At 44.2% G+C, this 27,464-nt stretch overlaps 1 protein-coding gene across 13 annotated transcripts in view; it reads left to right on the forward strand.

Annotated features, from left to right (window-relative positions):
• LOC112250268 (RNA-binding protein Musashi homolog 2) overlaps positions 1-27,464 on the forward strand; it is a 332,528-nt gene that overhangs the window by 296,751 nt on the left and 8,313 nt on the right. For 6 of the 13 annotated variants that reach the window (XM_042309137.1, XM_042309138.1, XM_042309136.1 and 3 more), the window contains exons 11-13: positions 2,599-2,715; positions 19,213-19,392; positions 25,406-25,560. In XM_042309137.1, the coding sequence (XP_042165071.1) occupies positions 2,599-2,715; positions 19,213-19,392; positions 25,406-25,560 (452 nt within the window). The remainder of the gene's footprint in view (positions 1-2,598; positions 2,716-19,212; positions 19,393-25,405; positions 25,561-27,464) is intronic. The other 7 variants (XM_042309140.1, XM_024420271.2, XM_024420270.2 and 4 more) reach the window with 3 other exon arrangements.

The following is a 27,464-nucleotide window of genomic DNA, read 5'->3' on the forward strand; positions in this document are numbered from 1 at the left end:
TGGAGCAAATGCCTGTGCTTTCAGCCGAAGAGGGGTGGAGGAGAGGAGAGAGCGCTGAGGACAGGTCCCCAGAGGCCCCCTCGGGCCCCCACTCCATAAACAGATGTGTCCTTGTCCCCAGTCTCCACCAAGAGAGCGCAGCCACTGTAGTGGCCAAATAATAGTGACAAATTTAAAGCTAAATATTGTCTTTATCTCGTCAGTATTAAAAGGGCCATGAAATTGATTTAATGCGGCAGCGCCTCTCTTGGGCGGCTTCTTACCGCCAGAACACAAAACAATGAGCCGCAGCGATCTATTAATTAACCCACCTAATCCTACAAAGTTAATCTGTCTCCACAACTTTGCTTGCCACTAACTTTGAATCCACAGGGTCTACTGGGGCGTCGTGACAATGGCAGGGAGGGGAAGATACAGTACTTAGAAGAGAGAGAGAGAGAAACGAGCGTTGACTCCAGCAGAGGGCTCTTCTGCACGGCAACAGCGGGGCTGGCGTTTGTAGCGAGGAAGGGGTTCGTGACCGTCATTAGCATAGCATCCGAGCTGATTTGTGTTTTTCTGAAGAGATTAAATGAGAGGTGTGGAATATCAGAAGGGCTGTTTGAATCAGGGCCGTCTTAGACTTGTGAAGAATGGGGACTGATTGTGAAATGCTTCCTGTCGGTCGGTCGGTCTGTATGTCTGTCTGTCTCTGAGCTCTCACCTCTCTGAGCTGTGAGATGTTTTTCTGGGAATGGCAGCTCCTTGCTTCTCGCCCACCTTACGGTCCCAACGGCACCTCACACCAGCACTCTTGCTCACGCTCACATTGTGTCTGCAGAGGTGTGAATTACCTCATTCTCAGCAGGGCACGGAAAACCAATGTGTTTTTCTCCTCCGCTGTGGTCCCTCTGACCCTGCCCTCTTGCCTCCTCTAAACTGCCCCTTGCCTGCCCCTCATCAATCTTTGTGTGAGCCCCTCTGGGCAGAACTGTAGGGGGACTCTGGCCCAGAAAATAGGTCACACCTTGGTGGTCTTCTCACCTCGACGGCATCAGAGAAACATTCTCAACTTCCTCCAGAGAGGGCTCAACACTTCCCCTGTGTGTCTGTCTGGCTGCTAGTCAGCCCAACACACACGGAACATACACACGCAGAACACAACCCACAGAGAACACGGAACATATCACACACAGTCCAAAACAGAACACACACACACAGAACACTTTCTGCTTTGAAAAGATCAAGACCACATCTATCTGGCTGTCTGGCTGGCTGGCGGAATTCTGAGATTGAATTTTCTCATTAACAGTTCCTGTCAGGATAATGTGGGCTGTTCGATTATGCAGAAGGGTATTAGGGCCAGAGTGAAGAGTCAGGCTAGTCGTCAGGCCTAATGACATGCCATTCCTCGGTGTGAGAGAGGGAGGGGAGGGGAGAGGAGAGAAGATAGGGCCTGCCGTCTCTGGTGTCAGGCCCTGGGCATGGACGAGTTTCTGTCAGCCAGGGATGGGTGTGTTCATTAGAGAGAGACTGCACTGTAATTACATCGATGCTGTAATAGAGGCATAGACACACAGGCTCAATGTGTTGCTTTAATTGCACACTGTAATGATCCTGGTATTAGTTAAAATGTTAGAGCACTGCACCATTTTACTGAGTAAAGAGCTGGCGGTCCTACTCTGCTAAATACTGTTCAGAGCATATTTGAACACCATATTAAGAGATTAACAGATTGGCTCTGAAAATCTAAGAATAACGAGAAATTGTCATTTTCTTGCAATGAGTATTGAGTGGATATGAACATGACCATGAGGAGGAGAAGAGTTTCCGACCCCCCACAAAATGTCAAACTCCAATTTGAGCGCCTGAAAACATAAATATTTTTGATGCATTCAGTTTTGCATTCAAATCGCCAAAACTGGTCCATAGCAACTGGTAACTGCTGCCAGATGAAAATACAGGGGACACACCACAGTGGCAGATCTCCCAGAGAGCAACACTGGAAAGCTCTAAAGAAGCTGGGCTCTCCCCAGAGTAAAGCCGTTGACATCCCCTCCCCTACCCCCAGCCAAGAGAGTCCCCCATGCTAAATGGAAATATGGCAGTATGGCACAGAGAGCCTCCACCAAGCAGTGCCCATTAGCTGCTGCTAACTCAATTAAGAGGCATGAAAAACTGAGTACGATCAAAACGATAGTGAGCGTTTCAAGGCGTCCTAAGTATTTAATTTGAGTAAATGATTGTGCCACTTTCCCCCCCCCCCACACACACACTGATAATTAGGTGAGTGAAGGCTCAGCTTGGAGGAGAGGACCTCCCGCCTACCCAAACCTCTCAGTGATTGCATATATGTGTGTGTGTGTGTGTGTGCACATACATGCGCGTATATCTATGTGTGCCTGCCTATGCATTCATGTTCACAAATGTATCTCCCCTCTCTCTCTGTCTCTCTCTCCCTCTCTCTGGGTGTAAATAGGAGGGCTGTGTAAGTCAGATCCCAAAGCGTATTGATAGCACACTAGAACACTGCGGTGATCTCCAGAGGAGCGGCCTCTGGGTCCTACTAGCTAGGTCTGGGATGATAGTGAGTGACGTTTGTCCTCTGTGTACCCACAGGCTTCCCGGCGACGGCGTACGGACCGGTGGCGGCGGCGGTGGCGGCGGCGCGTGGCTCAGGTAGGGGGGCCCGTGGAAGAGGCGGCTACATGGCGTACCCACAGAACGCAGGGCCAGGTAAACTCTGCTCTGTCCGTGTTCTGTGTGGCTGCTGCTCCCTCCAGCTTCTCTTGCTGCTCTGCTTCTCCTTAGCACACTCATAGGAACATGTATAATGTAGTCCACACACACTGGAGCCCTAAATACTTCAATGAAGGGCACAGGCAGACATTTTATTCTCCAATCCTAAAACTGTCTAAGAATGACTCACCAAAATAATTGGGTGTCAAGCACATAAAGTAGCTCGATCGATTTCGAACACATTTTGACTTGTGTTATTCTTCGTTGGCAATGTGCTGCGATAGGTCTGCTTTAGCCTTCAGTGACTAACACTGCTTCTCCAACCAAAGAACCTGGAGACATCCACTCACTATAAACACACACAGCACTGATTGATCAGCTAACACTGTACACATGTGTGTGCAGAGCGACTTGTACCAATAATCTGAAGCACCAGACTTGCAAGTTTCTCCCTGTTTCTCACTCGTCATTGATTCGCCAGTCAGCTTCATTAACATATCTGGCTCTGTCCTCCTCAATAACACTAAAGCAATCAATAGCAGTGAATAACAACCTAGGTGTCGGAAATTGACAAGCAGCATCCAAGCTCTAGGGAAGACTGGCTTTCTTAATCAGACTCAGGTCGTCTCTCTCCAAGTGCTACTGTACCTACCATAGTACTATACTATGTCAAGTGCCTTCAGAATGTATTCATACCCCTTGACTTATTCCACATTCCATACTCTCTGAACGCACTGTATATATATATACAGAAAAAAAAAGTATTTATTCAGCCACCAATTGTGCAAGTTCTCCCACTTAAAAAGATGAGGCCTGTAATTGTCATCATAGGTACACTTCAACTATGACAGACAAAATGAGAAAAACAAATCCAGAAAATCACATTGTAGGATTTTTAATTAATTTATTTGCAAATTATGGTTTGGTCTGGCTAGGCCACTCCAGGACCTTGAAATGCTTCTTACGAAGCCACTCCTTCATTGCCCGGCGGTGTGTTTGGGATCATTGTCATGCTGAAAGACCCAGCCACATTTCATCCTCAATGCCCTTGTTGATGGAAGGAGGTTTTCACTCAAAATCTCACGATACATGGCCCCATTCATTTTTTCCTTTACACGGATCAGTCGTCCTGGTCCCTTTGCAGAAAAACAGCCCCAAAGCATGATGTTTCCACCCCCATGCTTCACAGTAGGAAGGGTGTTCTTTGGATGCAACTCAGCATTCTTTGTCCTCCAAACACGACGAGTTGAGTTTTTACCAAAAAGTTATATTTTGGTTTCAGCTGACCATATGACATTCTCCCAATCTTCTTCTGGATCATCCAAATGCTCTCTAGCAAACTTCAGACGGGCCTGGACATGTACTGGCTTAAGCAGGGGGACACGTCTGGCACTGCAGGATTTGAGTCCCTGGCGGCGTAGTGTGTTACTGATGGTAGACTTTGTTACTTTGGTCCCAGCTCCCTGCAGGTCATTCACTAGGTCCCCCCGTGTGGTTCTGGGATTTTTGCTCACCGTTCTTGTGATCATTTTGACCCCAAGGGGTGAGATCTTGCGTGGAGCCCCAGATCGAGGGAGATTATCAGTGGTCTTGTATGTCTTCCATTTCCTAATAATTGCTCCAACAGTTGATTTCTTCAAACCAAGATGCTTACTTATTGCAGATTCAGTCTTCCCAGCCTGGTGCAGGTCTACAATTTTGTTTCTGGTGTCCTTTGACAGCTCTTTGGTCTTGGCCATAGTGGAGTTTGGAGTGTGACTGTTTGAGGTTGTGGACAGGTGTCTTTTATACTGATAACAAGTTCAAACAGGTGCCATTTAATACAGGTAACGAGTGGAGGACAGAGGAGCCTCTTAAAGAAGAAGTTACAGGTCTGTAAGAGCCAGAAATCATGCTTGTTTGTAGGTGACCAAATACTTATTTTCCACCACAATTTGCAAATAAATTCATAAAAAATTCTCCAATGTGATTTTCTGGATTTTTTTTCTCATTTTGTCTGTCATAGTTGAAGTGTACTACCTATGATGAAAATGACAGGCCTCTCTCATCTTTTTAAGTGGGAGAACTTGCACAATTGGTGGCTGACTAAATACTTTTTTACCCCACTGTATATGCTCCTGTGAATGTAAGCTTCAATGACCTGATGGAAACTGTTTGGAAATATGACCCATCAATACACACACACACACACACACACACACACACACACACACACACACACACACACACACACACACACACACACACACACACACACACACACACACACACACACACACACACACACACACACACACACACACACACACACTGCCTGTCTTCCTCTTCTCTTCTCTTTTGAGCTGCATTCACTTCAGCGCAGGCAACGGAGGAAGCCAATCAGATGTTCTGTCTCTCCAATCAGGCCTCTTGATCTTGCGTTTTCAAAACAAACAATCTGACAGACAATGGAGCTCAACGCCATTCACTGAGAGTTAAACAGGGATGTAATTTGCTGATTATTCCTTGGAGAGGATGAGACAGGGGCACATCTTGTACAGTTGTCAGAGCCTGACAACTCTGTGTTGCCTGATAGTGCTGGTAGATGATGTATGGGGGTAGAGTGATGGTGACCTCACAGGTCTCCTGTAGTCTAGGTAATGAGGAGCCATAGGGGGCTCTCTCAGCTCTGATGTTTGAGCCGCCATAGTTTACTGCACACACACACACATACACACACGCACACACAGGGTAGATAAACAGGGTCGAGCGCTGAGGAAGACGAAGCGTGTTTAAATGTGACCTTCCTCTCAGCTAATCTCCCGCTCGTCTCCTCTCCGTTGTGTGGCGCCGTGCCGGGGTGAACGGGTGCATCTCGTTACCTCCCCGCCGCGCTCATATTTACCCACACGCTTATCATCCCACAGAGCGAGCAAGCCTTAAACCCTCGTCTCTGTCTTCCCCTCGCCACGTGGCTGGCTGCTCACCGGTGTGCCTGCCTGCTCCGCAGAGAGCCAAGGGTAAATGAAAGACAGTCCCCAACACTGGGTTCTGTCACCCTCCTCTCTGGCTCTGACAGCCCACGGCTTAATGTCACCGGTCAGATCGACACCATGCTCACATGGCCTCCCTCTCCATGACAGTGCTGCTGCTGCTGCTGCTGCTGCTGATGGAAGGTATTTTTAAGTCCTCCGTGAGGCTCTTTACTCTCTGGGTAAAGCAGTCCCTGGGACTGGCCTTGCCTTGCCATCACGCCATAACAACTTAGCCCTGAATGACAAGAATGGAATCTGAATGTTATTCCATGTGTCCCTTCCCAATGTTTGTCCTTCTGTGGATGTATGATAGATGATGAGCCTGTATTACTGAGGTCATATGTGAAAATGTATGTTCTGAATAGGTATAGCTGTTTGACAGACACTGATGGATGAGTTATTGCTATGTTAGTTTGTTTTCTGGGATATAATCAGCAGAGTTGATCAGTGAGTATGTTAACACGCACTCTAATCATTTGATAGGAAACGGATTAGGGCAGTAGGCTGAGTATGGCAATAGTCATATAAACATCTTACTCTGCTTACCTTGAGCGGCGATCATAATCGAAGTAATCGCTCTTCTTGCAAAGCTTGTCAATGTTTTAATCAAACTATTATATTAATCTGACTATCCACAACAATCGTATTGGTGTGTGCATGTAACCATACTCACTGAGAAGACAATAGGAGTTGTTATTGATGGACTCTGTGGCCCTGTCATTCCCATGGACAAAGTTGATTGATCAGTAAGTCACAGAAAAGTCTAGTGCGCTCTGACCTGACCTTTTTGGGCTCTAACAATGGGATCACCCATTGGATCTAGGGGCAGCAAGTAGCCTAGTGGTTAGTGCGTTGGGCCAGTAACCAAAATGGTTGCTGGATCGAATCCCCGAGCTGACAAGGTAAAGAAATATGTTGTTCTGAACAAGGCAGTTAACCCACTGTTCCCTGGTAGGCTGTCATTCTAAATAAGAATTTGTTCTTAACTGACTTGCCTAGTTAAATAAAGGTCACACATCTCCTCTTTGATCCTCCAACAGAGGGAGATCACCCATCAAAGGGCTGTCTTTTAGAGGCAACATCATCACTTTGGACTGTAGGTTCATGTGTGCGTTCAACCTTGGAGTTTTGCTAACAGTATTCAAAGCCAGATTTCCACAGCCCCATAACTCTGCCTTACAGAGACGGCAGACTAAGAACAAACTCTGTAGCTACAGGTGCCTTTGAATGGGGAGTGGCAGCATAGCTACATGCTTTAAATAAATAAATGAAATTTGACCAAAACAACAGAAACGCCATGCATATCCATGGCGAGACTCAGAATCTCTTCATTTCCACACATCAAAATGTGCCTGTTTATATGTGTATTTCCCACTATGTTGAGGTAAAATATAGTATAATACTTGTATAGATATCATCCTCAATATATGTTCATGTCATCTTCACCAATCAACTGCATTACACTTAAAAATGGCTTCAACTACCAGCACCGATTTCTATATGACTAGCTACACTGTAAAGGAGTTGCCGTGAATTTGACAGTAACTTACAGGCAGCAAAGTGGCAAGTAAATTACTGTATTTCATATTGCAGTACACCTACTGTATTCTAAATACAGTAAAGCAAGTACTGTGTAATGACACACAGTGCAATACTGAAGAATTTACTTATTGCACTGTAAAAAAACAAATTGCTACTGTAATTGTCATGAATTAATGGAATTTGTTGGGTGGAGGTTTCACAGTATTTTACTGTAATTACATGGGATTGGTGCAAGTAGGTCGGCTGCTAGGTAATGTGTTTTGCACATGACAGCATATCAATGAATATTTGGTGTTTTGGATCAGTTGCACTTCTAGAGGCCTTAACAAAGGCTTCCTTACTGGCAGCAACTACAAGGCAAAATACATGCAGCCATTCCAATCTGTCCCCTGTAAATGTTTCATTAATGGGACATTATAACCACGTACTATATGAGTTAAACTGGTACGGCTCTCACACTAACGGTTGGAATAAATATAGCCTCTTACAAGGCACGCCTCAAATTATGTTAATGATATGTTAATGAGAAGAAGAAAAATACGGTACAGCAATTCCTTCCCCGCCCACAACAGTTTCCCGCAATGCACCATCAATTACAGTATGCTGCAGTATAATGCTTTCACAGTGTTTTACTGTTGATAATAGCCAAGATCACAGTAGAAATTAGTTTCCCTTGACAGTAAATGCTACCAGCTTATAAGACAGACAAATACAGTTGAAGTCAGAAGTTTACATACACCTTAGCCAACTACATTTAAACTCAGTTTTTTATTATTATTATTATTTTTTTTTTTACAATTCCTGACATTTAATCCTTGTAAGAATTCCCTGTATTTGGTAAGTTAGGATCACCACTTCATTTTAAGAATGTGAAATGTCAGAATAATAGTAGAGAGAATTATTTATTTCAGTTTTATTTCTTTCATCACATTCCCAGTGTGTCAGAAGTTTACATACACTCAATTAGTATTCGGTAGTATTGCCTTTAAATTGTTTAACTTGGGTCAAACGTTTCAGGTAGCCTTCCACAAGCTTCCCACAATAAGTTGGGTGAATTTTGGCACATTCCTCCTGACAGAGCTGGAGTAACTGAGTCAGGTTTGTAGGTCTCCTTGCTCGCACACGCTTTTTCAGTTCTGCCCACAAATGTTCTATAGGATTGAGGTCAGGGCTTCGTGATGGCCAGTCCAATACCTTGACTTTGTTGTCCTTAAGCCATTTTGCCACAACTTTGGAAGTATGCTTGGGGTGATTGTCCATTTGGAAGACCCATTTGCGACCATGCTTTAACTTCCTGACTGATGTCTTGAGATGTTGCTTCAATATATCCACATAATTTTCCTGTCTCATGATGCCATCTATTTTGTGAAGTGCACCAGTCCCTCCTATAGCAAAGCACCCCCACAACATGATGCTGCCACCCCCGTGCTTCACGGTTGGGATGGTGTTCTTCGGCTTGCAAGCCTCCCCCTTTTTCCTCCAAACATAACAATGGTCATTATGGCTAAACAGTTCTATTTTTGTTTCCTCAGACCAGAGGACATTTCTCGAAAAAGTACAATCTTTGTCCCCATGTGCAGTTGCAAACCGTAGTCTGGCTTTCTTATGGCTGTTTTGGAGCAGTGGCTTCTTCCTTGCTGAGCGGCCTTTCAGGTTATGTCGATATAGGACTCATTTTACTGTGGATATAGATACTTTTGTATCTATACAGAACGTGTCTCCTTCCTGAGCGGTATGATGGCTGTGTGGTTCCATCATGTTTATACTTGCTTACTATTGTTTGTACAGATGAACGTGGTACCTTAAGGCATTTGGAAATTGCTCTCAAGGATGAACTATACTTGTGGAGGTCTATAATTGTTTTTATGAGATCTTGGCTGATTTCTTTTGATTTTCCCATGATGTCAAGCGAAGAGGCACTGAGTTTGAAGGTAGGCCTTGAAATACATCCTCAGGTACACCTCCAATTGACTCAAATTATGTCGATTAGCCTATCAGAAGCTACTAAAGCCAAGTCATAATTTTATGAAATTTTAGTGTATGTAAACTTCTGACCCACTGGAATTGTGATACAGTGAGTTATAAATGAAATAATCTGTCTGTAAACAATTGTTGGAAAAATGACTTGTGTCATGCACAAAGTAGATGTCCTAACCGACTTGCCAAAACTATAGTTTGATAACAAGACATTTGTGGAGTGGTTGAAAAACAGGTTTTAGTGACTCCAACCTAAGTGTATGTAAACTTCCGACTTCAACTGTATTTCCAAATCAGATTTTTGTAACCACATTGTGAGCCTGTTACAACATCACATAAATGATGACGGAATTCATAAATATCCACTTTGTTAGATCAGTTTTTTTTTAATGGCCACCATTGACAGCGTTTCTGCTCTTTCCCCCACGGTCTGCGTTCCATTGCCACCTCACCCAGGGCCCTTCTCCACTGGAGGCCAGTCTGTCCTCTCCCTCTTGGACTGGTCAACGTGCCTGCCTCACTCAATCTGACTCCACATCTGTCTGTCTACCTGAGGAGCTGCTTGATTGACATGTCAGCCTGGGGTTTAGACCATTTGTTACCCGCCACCTCCTTCCCCTCTGATCTCCCCTCCTCCGTCCCCTCTGATCTCCCCTCCTCCGTCCCCTCTGATCCCCCTCCTCCGTCCCCTCTGATCCCCCTCCTCCGTCCCCTCTGATCTCCCCTCCTCCGTCCCCTCTGATCTCCCCTCCTCCGTCCCCTCTGATCCGCCCTCCTCCGTCCCCTCTGATCCACCCTCCTCCGTCCCCTCTGATCTCCCCTCCTCCGTCCCCTCTGATCTCCCCTCCTCCTTCCCCTCTGATCTCCCCTCCTCCTTCCCCTCTGATCTCCCCTCCTCCGTCCCCTCTGATCTCCCCTCCTCCGTCCCCTCTGATCTCCCCTCCTCCGTCCCCTCTGATCTCCCCTCCTCCGTCCCCTCTGTCACACTCAGAGATATTTCTGCCGCTCTCAGTCTCTCATTTAGGCCCTTTCAGCTCCTTCCAGAGGAATGAGCTCTTATTATGTGAAGCGGAAATGAGTGGGATGTTTCAGAGTCTTGGAGATGAGATGGCCTATTCTCTCCTCAAGGCCTCTGTAACGTCTGTAAACCTGCATCGATCGCCAAGGAATTTCTGCTGCCGAGCTCATGAGGGCCGAGGATGTTCTTTTGATCTTTTCTCTTCTTTCTTAATGTTTTGCTTACTCTTCCTCTTTGCCTTTAATTCTCTCTCTATGCCTTGCTCTCTCTCTCATTTTCTTCACCGCCCTCTGCGCCCCTTCCCTCTTTCTCCTCCTCTTTTCCCCTCTCCTTCTCCCTGTCCCATCCTCCTTCCCCCGTGAGTTAGTGGATGTCAGTAAGATGCTAACTCAGTGGGAGCGGATCAGTCTCGTCAGCTAAAGAGGCTCCTTACATGTCCAGTTCTCCTGGCCAACGGTCCCTTGATACACAATAAGTGCATTGTGCTGAAGGTTAACGTGGCTTCAGTTCCGTCCATTATCATTTCTGTAATAAGCACATCTCTCAGGGCCTTTTCTATGGCCAATCAATTCTGTCTTTATCCTCAGTGCCCCAGTGACCTCAGAGACCTGGGGAACACTGAGGCCATGCTTTAATGTGACCTTTCCCACTACACAGAGCACAGTTTAATGCTTTGGTAGTAATATTTCTATGCCCGAATAATTGTGCTTTTAAAACAGCACTTGGCAGTGCAACATGTTATCCCCACAGAGGGATTTAAACAGTGAAATAGTATTTAAAATGTCCCTGCTTTTGGAACAAGGGATGTGTTGTTTTCAACATACAACTTGTACATTCTGCAAGATGTTGACATGAATCTGTAATGACATCTTTGACATAAATTTAATAAATGGTATGTTATCTATCTATGTTTGGTTTGATCATTTATACCATGTGATTGATATCCACTAGGAAACAGTCTATTCTGCCTTAGAGAGAAACAAGAGGTTCTTATGTAGATGTAGATTTCAGTATTCTCCTCCACTGAACCCTGGCTGTTTTTGTTTTCTACTTAGGAACCCACAGCTTGCTCGGAGAGGGAAATATTTTGGCACATTTTGCCACATTATCTGAGATCATTATCCATTTCCTCCCAACAAGCTCTGTGATCCTGGGAAGTGCCCCAGAGGAGTCTGGGATTGGCTGTGTTCATCGGGCTAAATTAAACTGGATCCCCAGTCCCCATGGGTGCTCAGGTCCGTCCGTTTGTCCCAGATGCTGCTCCGCTTAGCTCAGCGACGAGCCCAGAAGAGCATCACATGTCCTGGGTACGAGCATGCCAAACCAATCCATGTGACAGTGGTATACTCCGGGTTTGACTGGGGCCCAGAGAGAAGATGTGACATGTGGGGAGGGCGAGGAGTTCCTGTCCCTCTCTCCCCAGCTCCTGTCCTACAGTGCAGTGGCTCACACAGCTGTGGCTGGCAGATGTTCAGGGGTCACAGAAGAGAATGCCCTGGGATTTGGTCCATGCTGTGCCTCTCCAATGGGCTTCAGGCTGGGGCCATGGCCTCACTCACTTTGGTTTCAAGTGGAAGTCAGAAAATCTTTTGCATGAACTCATTTAAAGACTTATAGCTTTACCTTATAAACCATTAGTCACTCATAAACACAAATCAAAACTCTTGTCAAATGGCTGTAGGTTGTGTTATTACAAGGACAGCACAGGATCTGAATTGTCCTAGTGTTCCATAGTGGTCTGTTGTTGTGCTCCATAGCCCTCCTGACACACCTGCAGGAGGGGAAATAGCCTACGTCACGCATCACGTTGCCACACGGCTGGTTAGACACCTGTGATTTACCGTCAGAAAACATTCTCTTTTATGTTATTTTGAACATTTTCTTTCCCTTCGATGATGCACCCCTGGAAGCTCTCAGTGTTTCAAAAACTATTGAAAAGGGAAGAAAGAGAGAAAGAATGAAAGTCTAAAAGAAGAATAAAGGCCTGGTTATGGGGTAGTAAATGCAGAAATATATCATCTGTTAAACTTCATTAGCCAAGCCTTTCTGAGCACAAAATGACAAGACATTAAATATGTATTATTTATGAAATGTCGGTGCTTTTTGATAAGGGGGTCTAGTGCTGTTAATTAGTCACTCATTCAGTCAGAAAATGCTATTTCAAATGGAAAGTGAAAGCTACTCTCGGCAGCACAGAGAAATGGCATAGGTGGAAATGGAGTAGCTAATTACAGTCGCTGTGAAATTCAAAGCTAATTTGGGAAGCCGTATGACAGGTTTATTGACATCCTCCGCAGAGTGACGTGTGCGGATGGCCACCAGGGACTTGAGAGGGGGCATGGGAGAGAGGGATGATTGGGAGCAAATGTCGCTCTAGGTGTTTGTGTGTGTGTGTGCCTGTGACTATGTGTGTGTGTGCCTGTGAGTGTGTGTGCGTGTGCCTGTGACGGTCTGTGCGTGCCTGGGTGTTTGTGTATTAATATTTGTGTGAGTATGTCTGTGTGTATTTTGGGGAATTGAAGCTTCAGTGTCGGGATAAACACAGACTTTTGTTAGAGAACACTGGTGCACTCTTAAACACCTTGTCCTCTCTCTAAAGTGGTAAAGTGGAGAGGAATATGCCCTGTATTTTAGCACGAACATGATAGGGTTCTTTGTCTGTTTTTTTCATAGAGAGGAGCAGAGTAGCAATACATTCAAGGCAGTGGTTTGCAATCCTTCCTTAGAGGCAGTCATCTGGCAAAGTGGAAATGAGAGAGGAGCATTTATCCACTTGAAGAAAGCCATCTTCGTGATGGCAGTATGCTATGAGAGAAGCAGCCTCTCCAGCATTGAACTGTGGAGCTCTTAGCTGGCCGATGAGAGCTGACCACCCCCATCCCCAGCAGCCTCTGGCCAGTGGGCAAAGGGAGAGAGAGAGAGAGAGAAAAAAAAAATTAGAGGGGGGGGATAATTATCAGTATAAATGGAGCTCGGCGAATGATTCGCACTGCTGGGCCTCCTGATCTGGTCTCCAAGGCAACCTCAACCTGCTCATTTGTTTTGTAGATGAGTAATTACATCCAATTAGACCAGAAGGGGGGAAATCAAGTCCAAAGAAGGGGCCATTGTTCCGGTTAGATGGTGTGAATATTAATAATGGGATTGTCTCAGGCTCATAACAGATCAGTGATGCAGCTGTGGGGACCTACTACAGCCTACTGCCCCATCACACTACAGAGATGATCTGTGTGTGTGTCCCTTCCACAGACTGCATGCCTAGTTAAATCTCCTCAGTATAGTGTGGTAGTGCATCCACCTAAACTTGACCATGAAAGAGCAAGGGAAGACATCTTACACTGCACATAGTGTCCTGCTCAGTTGAATAGTCACGGACTGTTATTGCAGAAGGAACGACAGGACACACGGTGCTGCGGCTGTCTGCAAAGTACTGTTTTATGGCACCGTTTCTGTCCTCAGTCACCTCAATCAGAATGTTATGTTTTATGTTCTGCCCTGGTGAGTGCTGATAGCCACAATGCATTTATTATGGACAGACAAAAACAGAGGAAGTTTATAGGTAATCATGTGGATGCTCCTTGCATGTGAAAGAGCTCAGAGAGTAGTGTCTTGTATTCTAAGGAAAAGTCATTGTGTCATATGATATTCCATGTTGGTTTATTATTATTCATTTGTGGTAGTTGTGTTGATAGGGCCAGATGTTCCTGTAATGTAAAAATACAGTAGAGCAGTTTATAATGAGCTATATTCTAAAGCACCACTGGGATTCACCTAAACTACACACATTGTATGCATACACACATATACAAGCCCCCTCCATCCCCCAACATCAATGTGCTAGTGTATCTCTAACAGCTCGATAAAGAACATATGTCTGTTTAGGTGGATCTCAGGAAAGCCATTATTTCTTTGGTGCTCAGAGACTTTTCTTCACTCTCATTCTGTTCCGCACCTTCGCCCAAGTGAAAGTTGCTTAAAACATTTGTATGCTCTGAAAATCAAATTAGTTGGGGAAGACAATCAAGCTATTCGGCCTCTCCCAGATGTTTGCTTTTCAGGCTTTGATCCATAGAAGGAAGCATTTTCAGACTCATTTTATTCATATGCTGTCCCACAGATGGCACTATCATTAGAAGCAATCTACCTGAACAATAAAAGTCATTTTGCCTGGCTTTATTAGATAAGACCTTGCCGGCAGCTGAGGGCTAATTGTCCGTGTCAGCGCAAACAAAGCCGCCATGTGTATTTGTTGTGTGTGTTGATGTCGTCTTTGTGTCCTGTCGTTCCTGCTATCGTAGAATTGGCGGATCTATGCAGATTCTAACAGGAAGCTGCCATTGTCGGGGCCCTGACAGCCAGTACCATGAGGATGTGGCACGGTTGGCATGGCTTCCCTCCCCTCTCCCCTCCCTTAGCCCAGCGCCTCTCAGACGTTTAACTAACGGGGGAGATTGTGGCAAGGCCTTTGTAAAGGTTGCTGCTTGTTTGTTGTTAAAGATCTAATTAGGAAGAGGAGATGAAGCAGAGGAAGCTTGTCTAATTAGAGGTGAGCATGGAAAAAGCACCTCGGAAACTCAAGGACGGCCACCTATTAGCGTGGATGTCACAAACAGATTAAACGCAAGTGTCCCTAGTTTCTCTCTTCTTGGTCTCCTTACGATTAAAGCTGGCTGAATGCATATTTCCGTGAATGTTGCCTGAAGGCAGCTTTCCATAGCACAGGCAGAAGAAAGGAGGGATTGGGGGGCGGGGGTGAAGATAAGGAGGTGGAACGCTCAGGAAATTTGCTCCCTTATCCCTCTTCTCCAAGAGAGTACATTCTTTAGAGAAAAAAAGCAGCGACCCTCTGAAATGCCCTCGTCCATAATTCAACCTGGCCCCATCCTCACTGAGTCCTCATCCCCGTACTGCAGAGGGAGTGTCATCCAGGTCATTGCTGTGTGTGAGTGACCGCCCCTGCCTGGGAGGACAGGCTCTGTGGTTAGTGGCATGGTGACGGCGTAGGGTACAGGGAAGATGCAGCTGGGTTTAATGACGATGGTACACGTGCAGAATGCTGAACGACCATGTGTAAGATAAAGGCACAGACAGACAGACAGCAGCCTCCAGGACTGAGATACAGAGACAGACTGAGGACTGTGGGTTGAGGGCAGTGACTCAGCACCTGTCTCTTGGTCTCATGTCCTTTCATATCCTGTCTGTATCACACTGAGAGGAGACAGCTCTGTCAGACCACTGGAGTCAGCAGGTACTTAACATTCTCTCATTTCTAGACTTGTTTGGGAAGACTTGTCTCAGGCTAGAAAGATTTAGGTGAAAGTAGGTTTTTATCATTCATTCAGACATTCTTCTTGCGTTCCTGCATCGACCCATTTACACATAATTTCCTTCATTGTCCCATTAATGTCGCCCTAAATCGGAGTTTTCCTCATTGATAAAGACCGATCGATTTTCCATGGCAGCTGCTTAAGAGAGATGTAAAGGGGATTATTGTCTTATGGAGCTGTCTTCCATGTGTCACCGTTTACATGACTGGAAGTGGGAAGCAATGTGGGAAGCCTGCCATTTTAGGGGCCCATAATTTGAGGAGTGGGCATGGAGCCCATGTAGCGCTCGGTGAAACGAGGGGGGCCCTAAAGCGCCGGTTGAGGAGCACGCCTGTGTTTGGATTTCATTTGGCAGCTGCTAACAAGCTCATAATGGAGGTCTAGGTGTGACACGGCTTTGATCGCCTCTTCAGCTGGAGACCCAAATAAACAAACACACGGCGGGGAGACCCGCCGGGAAAAGAGCCGCTGACGCCAATCTCAGTTTTTTCTTGAGTGGATTAACTCCCCATATTGAAGAGGTGCACGATGCAACATGTGCCTTTAATGGCTCTCTTTATATGAGCAGTTTGTCTCAGATTAAGAGGACAAGCAATAAACGTCAGCATGTCGTGTTGCTGAATGACGATTTCTGAAGCGTTGATAATCCTCCATCTGTGTTGAAAGAAGGGTATGTTGGAATAGCCCAAGCTTAATTGTGGAGTGTTTTGGAGTCTTTCCTTCTATTTATGGTCAATACACATGAAGGTGTCTCTTTGTTATCAAACAAGGAGAAAATGTCACATGCATAGACCTCAATCTGCAGTTGTAGTGGTTCAAAACCAGAGGCTTGAAATTAATTATTGATTTGTGAGCATTCAACATTTTCCTCCCGTTGAATGATGAGAGGTTCCTTCAGGTATATCCAGTAAGCATTGTAGTCATCATGATGAGAGTTTCCTTCAGGTATATCCAGTAAGCATTATAGTCATCATGATGAGAGGTTCCTTCAGGTATATCCAGTAAGCATTGTAGTCATCATGATGAGAGGTTCCTTCAGGTATATCCAGTAAGCATTGTAGTCATCATGATGAGAGGTTCCTTCAGGTATATCCTGTAAGCATTATAGTCATCATGATGAGAGGTTCCTTCAGGTATATCCAGTAAGCATTGTAGTCATCATGATGAGAGTTTCCTTCAGGTATATCCAGTAAGCATTATAGTCATCATGATGAGAGTTTCCTTCAGGTATATCCTGTAAGCATTATAGTCATCATGATGAGAGGTTCCTTCAGGTATATCCAGTAAGCATTATAGTCATCATGATGAGAGTTTCCTTCAGTCATCATGATATATCCAGTAAGCATTATAGTCATCATGATGAGAGGTTCCTTCAGGTATATCCAGTAAGCATTATAGTCATCATGATGAGAGGTATATCCAGTAAGCATTATAGTCATCATGATGAGAGTTTCCTTCAGGTATATCCAGTAAGCATTATAGTCATCATGATGAGAGTTTCCTTCAGGTATATCCAGTAAGCATTATAGTCATCATGATGAGAGGTTCCTTCAGGTATATCCAGTAAGCATTATAGTCATCATGATGAGAGGTTCCTTCAGGTATATCCAGTAAGCATTATAGTCATCATGATGAGAGGTTCCTTCAGGTATATCCAGTAAGCATTGTAGTCATCATGATGAGAGTTTCCTTCAGGTATATCCAATAAGCATTATAGTCATCATGATGAGAGGTTCCTTCAGGTATATCCAGTAAGCATTGTAGTCATCATGATCATGATGAGTTTCCTTCAGGTATATCCAGTAAGCATTATAGTCATCATGATGAGAGGTTCCTTCAGGTATATCCAGTAAGCATTATAGTCATCATGATGAGAGGTTCCTTCAGGTATATCCAGTAAGCATTATAGTCATCATGATGAGAGGTTCCTTCAGGTATATCCAGTAAGCATTATAGTCATCATGATGAGAGGTTCCTTCAGGTATATCCAGTAAGCATTATAGTCATCATGATGAGAGTTTCCTTCAGGTATATCCAGTAAGCATTATAGTCATCATGATGAGAGGTTCCTTCAGGTATATCCAGTAAGCATTATAGTCATCATGATGAGAGTTTCCTTCAGGTATATCCAGTAAGCATTATAGTCATCATGATGAGAGGTTCCTTCAGGTATATCCAGTAAGCATTATAGTCATCATGATGAGAGTTTCCTTCAGGTATATCCAGTAAGCATTATAGTCATCATGATGAGAGGTTCCTTCAGGTATATCCAGTAAGCATTATAGTCATCATGATGAGAGGTTCCTTCAGGTATATCCAGTAAGCATTGTAGTCATCATGATGAGAGTTTCCTTCAGGTATATCCAGTAAGCATTATAGTCATCATGATGAGAGTTTCCTTCAGGTATATCCAGTAAAGCATTGTAGTCATCATGATGAGAGTTTCCTTCAGGTATATCCAGTAAGCATTATAGTCATCATGATGAGAGGTTCCTTCAGGTATATCCAGTAAGCATTGTAGTCATCATGATGAGAGGTTCCTTCAGGTATATCCAGTAAGCATTGTAGTCATCATGATGAGAGGTTCCTTCAGGTATATCCAGTAAGCATTGTAGTCATCATGATGAGAGTTTCCTTCAGGTATATCCAGTAAGCATTGTAGTCATCATGATGACAGGTTCCTTCAGGTATATCCAGTAAGCATTGTAGTCATCATGATGAGAGGTTCCTTCAGGTATATCCAGTAAGTATTGTAGTCATCATGATGAGAGGTTCCTTCAGGTATATCCAGTAAGCATTGTAGTCATCATGATGAGAGGTTCCTTCAGGTATATCCAGTAAGCATTATAGTCATCATGATGAGAGTTTCCTTCAGGTATATCCAGTAAGCATTGTAGTCATCATGATGAGAGGTTCCTTCAGGTATATCCAGTAAGCATTGTAGTCATCATGATGAGAGGTTCCTTCAGGTATATCCAGTAAGCATTATAGTCATCATGATGAGAGTTTCCTTCAGGTATATCCAGTAAGCATTATAGTCATCATGATGAGAGGTTCCTTCAGGTATATCCAGTAAGCATTATAGTCATCATGATGAGAGGTTCCTTCAGGTATATCCAGTAAGCATTATAGTCATCAAATAAAGCTCTATTGACCTGCATTTGTAATAATTCTCCAATATCACCCCTCTCTGTCAATTGCAGGACAATGTGAGGGAATCAGGTTAGACTGATTCGTGTCTAGGCTTTAGAGACAGCCATTCCTGCTACTTCACTGTTTGTCTTATGATTGTTAATAGCCAGTCAATCATCCTGTTATCTTAGACAGTCAACCATTGGAATGTGTTGGGTTCCCTAGAGGGATGATGCACTAGTCTGGTGCTGACAGACTCTTACACCTCAGACACAGACTGGCAGCAGGTTCTGCTGGGGAGAGAGAGCAGGGAGAGGACGCCATGTATCTGAGCTAAATGAACCCGTCATAATGTCACACACCAATCATGCCATGCTAAAGAGTCTGGACAACATTGACTACTGTGAAACATTGAAACCAAACGTTTTCCACAATGATGGAGTCCCTTCCCCTCCCCTTCCCCACCCTATACTGTACCTCTCAGGCTTTCCCGATTACGGGTTTTACTCTGCGCCCAGTGACCAGAGGGGGGCGCCCTGCTCCTTTGCGGACTATGGCTCCCTGGGGCCCCAGGCGGCTCAGATGCTGCACAGTGAGCATGCCACCTCCGCCTGCAACTCCCCCCTCCAGCACCTGCACAGCCCGGATCAGTTTAAGAGCCCAGGTTTGTATGTGCGCATCTCTCCCATTCACCTTCTGGACTGTTCAGTTTGATTCATGATGTTTCCTCCATACAGATGATCTATGCTTTTTTTTGTCTACGTTTTCTTTGTCTATAATGGAAAAAATAAAGGTGAAAAGGATGAACGTTTTGCCAGCAATGCATTGCATGTTTTATCCTCCTTTTTCTGTTTATTTGTGTGGTTTATTCCATGCCCCTGCTTGCACCTAGGGGAGGACATGTATGTTTTCCTCCATATGCATGTAACAGAGCAGGGGAGGCAGAGGACTGGACTACAATGTCCTCTGTGAGAAAGCTAACATTTACTTGTCATGTCTCCATCCACATGAACATTTGAACCTTTTGGATCTCTACGTTTGAATGAGAGAGACTGACTGACTGGATGACTGACTGACTGACTAGCTGACTGAAAGTGTTAGTCAGTTAGAGCATATTTATTGTGAATGATTGAGTGAAGGAAAATGAAAGGACCTGTGGTGAAAGCATGATCACCTCCATTATCGTTCTGTGAACAACTAGGCAATCAATCAGTAGGCATGATTTGTGTATACATTATAGTAACATAACATCCTAGTACAGTCATATCCATCATTTAACCATTACACTAAAACAGTGGTATGTTTCAGTATGATAGTGTTTGGTTTTTGGCAGAAGCGTTTATAATTTTGTTTGTCTTTCCCCAAGGTTGTATTCTAAACATAGTGAAAACTGTATGTTTTGCATCTTATAACTCAATGGAAAGCAATTGTGTTTCTGTGCCATTTCCTCTACAGATAATACGTAGCTATGACAATTTCATTTCAATTGATTACCCTCATTCTAAACTTGCAGGGTCAGCTATTTGTTTGGTCATAGGTTTGTTCCTGATAAAACTAACAAGAGATGTCATTTCAGTAAATTTCATCTCATATTTTGAGCAGTAAGTGTTGAGAAAAACAATGTTGAGAGGAAAAGGTTGTGAGAAGTGTTTGTTTCTGAACCCAGCTCAGGGGATGTCAGGCAGAGAGCTGTAGATGTGATTTGGTGGTGTTGACCTGCTCCACGATAGATAGTGCTGGGAGCCCCTCTTTGTCAGGGTTCTTGTTGTATCACTCCGTTTACCAGTCATCCTCCGTATACAGTATGCGCACAGCTGAAATCCTCAAACAATGTTATTCACAATGAAATGCATGATATTCCTGAAAGTATGCTAGACTGCATAAAGTGAATTTGGTTACTGGTGTGTTGCTCTTCCCGACCAGGTCCTATCCTTGTGTTCAGATGAAGTGGCCATGTAGAATAGAGACAGTAATGATGTCTGATGATGATGACGACCCATCCAGACAGAATGATGGTGCTGTCACTGTTCTGTAGAGTCCTACTCCATTGTACCAGTGAAGGAGTGGTGACCAGCAGGCAGCGGCAGGTGTTGCGGCCCCCTGCAGTCCGTCCCTGTACTCCTCACTAGTCCTGCCTCATTGGCTTTGGCAGTGGACAGGAAAGGACATCTTTAGGCCTCTTGCTTAACAGCGAAGATTACACAGATCTCCTGGTTTGGAGGCCGGCCCAGTCTGGGTGGAGATTTGCCTGCCTGACTCATTGGGATGGATGTCTGTCCTAGGGCTTCACAGGGGATGGCAGGACTGCAGGCCCGCAACCACTTCCTGCATTTATCCACAGAGTGGTGATGAATGGGCTCTGATTACACACAGCTGTACAGAAGAGGGGGAGAACAAACAGCTTTGCTAAGACACCTACAGCATTGTGCATATAGGTCAACATGCAAAGCCAAAGTGCTGAAAAGCACAGCTTTTGATGTGGGGATTGTATAGTGTGTCGATTATTTTATTTTGTCTGCGCTTGGCTGTAGAGGAGAAAGTGTTTTGTGGCCCTCCTCAGGTAGTAAAGGCTCCTTCTGGTTTCTAATTATGCCCAATGGGTACAGGTGGGGAAGCTGAGCTCTGGTTCTCCACTGAGACAGGCTCACAGCCACCAGGAAATTGCCACCGCCAGTTTGAATAGAAATGCTTTCATGGCAAATGTTAATTGTAAACCTCCTCCAAATGTTAATTGTAAACCTCCTCCAAATGTTAATTGTAAACCACCTAAATTGCCTCTACAGGGTGGCAGGTAGCCTAACGGTTAGAGAGGCAAGCCAGTAACTGAAGGGTTGCCAGTTTGGGTCCGACGGGAAAAATCTGTCGGAAGTGAGCTGGCAACTGGAGGGTTGCTGGTATCAAATCCTAGATGCCATTGCTTGTCGTTGTGCCCTAGGTGCTCATTGTGGCGGCCCCCTGTACCTCTCCAAAACCTGTATGTGTATGTACAGTATGTGTGTCTTTCGGAGTGGTTGGGTTAAAAGCAGATCCAAATTTCGGTTGGACCTTGTGTGCGTTAGTAAGATATGGTATGCAAACTGCTTCAGTTATTAAGTCCTGATTACAACAAAACCCAGTTTTGTGTTGTCCAAGACTTAAAACAACACTGTCATATTGACCCACTGCATTGTTGTTGCTCAGATACTTGAGCATGTTTATTCATATCTACTCACCCCAGTCTCACACAGACACAGAGGCACATCTTCAAGACTCACCTGGTTTGCCTTTTTGTTGAACCTTCCTTTTCAGAGTTAATGCTATTGTTGCTGAAAACAAGAAAACGGGAAGGAATAGAGCTCCATTTGCGTCAGCACCTTGCTCCCCTATCCCAACAAACATTTTGTCACAGCTGCAGCGAGGTACAAAGTGACATGAATAATAACCTAGCGAGTGGAGTTGGTGCGTGTCAGATGAGTCACCTGTGTCTTAAAAGATGCTGTGTAATCAAAGGCTGGTTCATTAAATTAACATGGGCACCGCTAAGCCACCAGTCAGCCCCAATAAGTGTAACTCATGTTTTGCTGTTAAACTTAATGGCTGAGCCTGTGTAGCCCCAGGGTTTAAGGAAAAGCATGAATCCTGTTTCATATGAAGAGGGGATGCTGTGCGCAGTTCAATAGAATCCACCAATTATAAGAAATTAGGATTACCGTTTAAACTGAAAATAGCAGTAATTGCTTAATAAGCAAGCCTATTAGGGGCTGTTCTGTACAGATAAGAGAAGTGAGGCAAGCCATGGGAAAGGGCCTGCAGTTAAGCAGCAGTGTCACCCTCATTAGATCCCTCTGCTCTGGGACAGGTTCTCATTTTACATTTAGGAAGAAACCCACTGTAGGAGGGGTTTTGTGCTGCTCAGAGTTAGTATAGATGAATTAACACAACAAAGTTTGGAAAGTGATGTGTCACAACTTCTGAAGGACTATAGCATCTGATAAGGGTGTGTGCGTGTTTTGCATGTTCAATAGCATCTTAAGCTTGTTTTGAAGTGTTATGCAAGGAATCACTGTACAGTACCGATTCCATTAGCCTCATGAGCTCAAATCTAGCGTTGTGTATATATTTATAATAGAAACGTCAAACACATAGCTACTGTAAAAGAGCAACTGCCCATTTGTATACAAGCACCACAGCTCCCCGTGAAGGAGATATGCCACAGTCCAGAGCCTCAGAGCTCTGTAGAGGTTTTTCCCCTCCATTCCTAATTGAATTTGTGCATTTATTTTCATGGTTTGTTTCTCAATAGGGGTGAGATGGAGGGTTATGTGAATCTGACAGCAGAGGATATTGAAGTGGTGTAGCTGTTATAGGGTTTTAAGACATCTGTGCCTTCTCTCCCCCTCTGGCTTAGTTTTATATTGGCCATCGCTGGGTGTCTGGGTTTTCAAAAGGCCTTTTTATTAGTCTGACTCGCTCCTAGCCACAGGGCATAGGTCGGAGGTCACACAGAGCGGTTCGTTTACATCTCCACATTGTGTACCTGTGGATGAACTCAGGGAAAGCTTTTATGTTTGTATATTTCCCAGGGTTTATATCTCCTCTGTCTGTAGAACACTTGTGTCCATTGCTTTCTTGCTGGAGTAGGATTTTTTGACAAACATAATCAGAACTCTTTCTGCAGTTCACTGAAATCAGAAAATGGCCAGGCCAAATGACCATGGAATAGATGTATACTGTAGATAGTCAATATTCAATTCAATAAAAAGTGTCTATATATAAACTCAGCAAATAAAATAAACGTCCTCTCACTCTCAACTGCGTTTATTTTCAAACTTAACATGTGTAAATATATGTTTGAACATAACAAGATTCAACAACTGAGACATAAACTGAACAAGTTCCACAGACATGTGACTAACATAAATGGAATAATGTGTCCCTGAACAAATGGTCAAAATCAAAAGTAATAGTAACAGTCAGTATCTGGTGTGGCCACCAGCTACATTAAGTACTGCTGTGCATCCTCATTGACTGCACCAGAATTGCCAGTTCTTGCTGTGAGATGTTACCCCACTTTTCCACCAATACACCTCCAAGTTCCTGGACCTTTCTGGGGGGGAATGGCCCTAGCCCTCACCCTCCGATCCAACAGGTCCCAGACGTGCTCAATGGGATTGAGATCTGGGCTCTTCGCTGGCCAGGAAATGGTCTTGCAGGAAATCATGCACAGAACGAGCAGTATGGCTGGTGGCATTGTCATGCTGGAGGGTCATGTCAGGATGAGACTGCAGGAAGGGTACCACATAAGGGAGGAGGATGTCTTCCCTGTAAACCCTCCACCTCCAAATTGCACAGTGTTGAGATTGTCTGCGACATAGGCGACATTGTTGCAGGTGATGTCTGGTGAGGACCTGCCTTACAACAGGCCTACAAGCCCTCAGTCCAGTCTCTCTCAGCCTATTGCGGACAGTCTGAGCACTGATGGAGGGATTGTGCGTTCCTGGTTTAACTCGGACAGTTGTTGTTGCCATCCTGTACCTGTTCCGCAGGTGTGATGTTCAGATGTACCGATCCTGTGCAGGTGTTGTTACACGAGGACTGCCACTGCGAGGACAATCAGCTGTCCGTCCTGTCTCCCTGTAGCACTGTCTTAGGCATCTCTCAGTACGGACATTGTAATTTATTGCCCTGGCCACATCTGCAGTCCTCATGCCTCCTTGCAGCATGCCTAAGGCACAGTCACGCAGATGAGCAGGGACCCTGGGAATCTTTATTTTGGTGTTTTTCAGGGTCAGTAGAAAGGCTGCTATAGTGTCCTAAGTTTTCATAACTGTGACCTTATTTGCCTACAGTCTGTAAGCTGTTAGTGTCTTAACGACCATTCCACAGGTGCATGTTCATTAATTGTTTATGGTTCATTGAACAAGCATGGGAAACAGTGTTTAAACCCTTTACAATGAAGATCTGTGAAGTTATTTGGATTTTTATGAATTATCTTTGAAAGACAGGGTCCTGAAAAAGGGACGTTTCTTTTTTTTGCTGAGTTTACGTTGGAATGTTTTGTCCAATCAGGTTAGATGTATAGGCAAATCAAAAAAAACATAAACTGGTTTCATACCTGCCTGAGTATAGAATCCAAAGCAACTGAGCTGCCCTCTTAACTATAGGGTACCTCTTGGCAATTATATTCAAAATAACTTCATTAAAATGAACTCTTGTCCACAACATACATAACTTAACCTTTTAAGCTGCAACCTTACTGGCATGGTCCAAGTATCTCTGGTGGTCTGCTTATGGATTCTATGGTGCATGGTTGAGTGTTATCACTGTATAGTATACCTAGCATGTAGAAATCTCAAGAATATCACTCTGGATTCATCTATTTCATTGCTCTTGCCTCCTGAAGCCTGCAACATATCTTTTGTCAATCCCCAACAAAATGTATGCGATGAACATGCGAACAGGCCTGAAATGGCATTTCCAATTACTCACTAATGTGTGTGCTCTGTTTAATTATAGTATTGATTAATATACCTTTTGCCAAACATATGAATCCAGTAATGTATTCTTAGGTTTGAATGTATATATTGTGGAAGAATAAACTAGAATGAATTAGAATGAGCTAGCTGCATGTAAGTTCTCAGCTATGGTGCACCATGGTGTAACTGAACTGTTGCGCCCCTGCTGTGCTCTCTGTGCAGGGGGAAACCCACCTCGGCCTGGAGGTTTCCCTGGTGCCAACAGCCCTGGGCCTGTAGCCGAACTGTACGGCCCTGGAGGCCAGGACTCCAATGTGGGCAACTACATCAGTGCTGCTAGCCCCCAGCCTGGCTCCGGCTTCGGCCACAGCATGGCAGTGAGTACAGTACGCCTTCTCTGTTCACTGACCGTCCTGTCTGTATAGCTAGCCCATTAGACTGCTGTCCTTATACATAGATGTGTTGGTGTTACAAGAAAGCAGAGCAGTAGGCAATGCACACCGCCCCATTATAGTTTCACTGCTCAACTCCCTCTCTACCTGTGACTGTTTTCACCACTAACTACACTCCAGGTGAATCACCTTTGCCAAATCTAATGAGATTTGACTGAACCAATCAGATGGGGAGGATCACAGGGCTGGTGTGTTATTCTGTCAACAATAGACTTATGTAAATAAAACAATGCATAAAACAATTGAGGAAGAGAATGTTATGAGAGGGAGTGACCAAATTGCGTAAGTTTAATGTCATTTTATCAAGCAAGTAAAACTCACGTGATATCCCAGCAAAAGCACCACTTTGCAGAAGAAAAAAAATGTAATTGGCTTTTTGCAACTTGCCTTATTGGTTGTCAGGGGTGCCATGTCTGATTGGTTGAATATTTGTTGGTCTCAATTTAGGAAGAAAGAACATGTTTGTTATAGAATTTGATAAAGGGCTGAAGTTCATTTACACACACACGCTATCAAACCATTTACTTTGCTCAACGTTAAATCTTATAACTGACCTGTCTCTTTGCACCCCCAAAGTTTCTGAATTATTTCGTGTTCATATCCCTCTCTGCCAGTCACCTGCCTCTTTAAACACTGTGAACTTGTTCAAACTGTCACCATCTTGTTAGTGTCTCCTAGTTTACCCATGTCAGACAGAGAGTGGAAATGTCAGAAGTATACTGAACAAAAATATAAACGCAACATGCAACCATTTCTAAGATTTTACTGAATTACATTTCATGTGGAGGTCCTGGGCTGGCATGGTTATACGTGGTCTGCGGTTGTGAGGACGGCTGGACGTACTGCCAAATTCTCTAAAATTACTTTATGGTAGAGAAATAAACATTAAATTCTCTGGCAACAGCTCTGTTGTACATTCCTGCAGTCAGCATGCCAATTGCACGCTCCCTCAAAACTTGAGACATCTGTGGCATTGTGTTGTGTGACAGAACTGCACATTTTAGAGTGGCCTTTTATTGTCCCCAGCACAAGGTGCACCTGTGTAATGATCCTGCTGTTTAATCAGCTTCTTGAAATGCCACACCTGTCAGGTGGATGGATTATCTTGGCAAAGGAGAAACGCTTACTAACAGGAATGGAAACATTTGTGGATTTATTTTAGCTAAATGAACTTTTTGTGCATATGGACTATTTCTGGGATCTTTTATTTCAGCTCATGAAACATGAGACCAATACTTGACATGATGCGTTTATATTTTTGTTCAGTGTAGTTTTGGGGGTTTTAGAATCAGATGAATTCTCTGGAAATGAGTTGCCTCTCAGAAAACGTCAGGACTCTTGAGGACAGAGCAAACCAGTAATCATGAAAGCATACAGTAAGAAGCATAGGCCCATTGAACAAGATTAATTGCAGAAAATTCTATAAAAACACTTAGATTGGATTACAGCGGTAGAAATGGGCAGGAGACCATGTTATCTCCTTGTCTTTTAAAATAGCATGCTTGCGCCCATTGTTTTCTGTTCTTTTGTTTTAACCTTTGCAGTTTGCATCCATAGTCTAGCTGACCCAGATACAGATGGACAGGCTTCTGAATTCATTTGGATCCCTATTTCACATGGGATCAAGCTGTTGTTGGCGAGATTTAAATATTTTCCCTGTCTGAACGCTAGTCAGAATAAGGCCACCCATTTGTACATTTCTCAATAACAATATTATGTGAAGAGAGATATGATATTTTTGATGCAGCTATACTTCTTTACAAAATAAAATCCAGGTTTTAGTTGTAGGTTTCCCACAAGGGCTGTCAAAATGTGTTTTTAATTTCTAC

This window comes from Oncorhynchus tshawytscha, linkage group LG30 (genome assembly GCF_018296145.1).
Source record: "Oncorhynchus tshawytscha isolate Ot180627B linkage group LG30, Otsh_v2.0, whole genome shotgun sequence".
In the NCBI taxonomy this organism is placed as follows: Eukaryota; Metazoa; Chordata; class Actinopteri; order Salmoniformes; family Salmonidae; genus Oncorhynchus; species Oncorhynchus tshawytscha.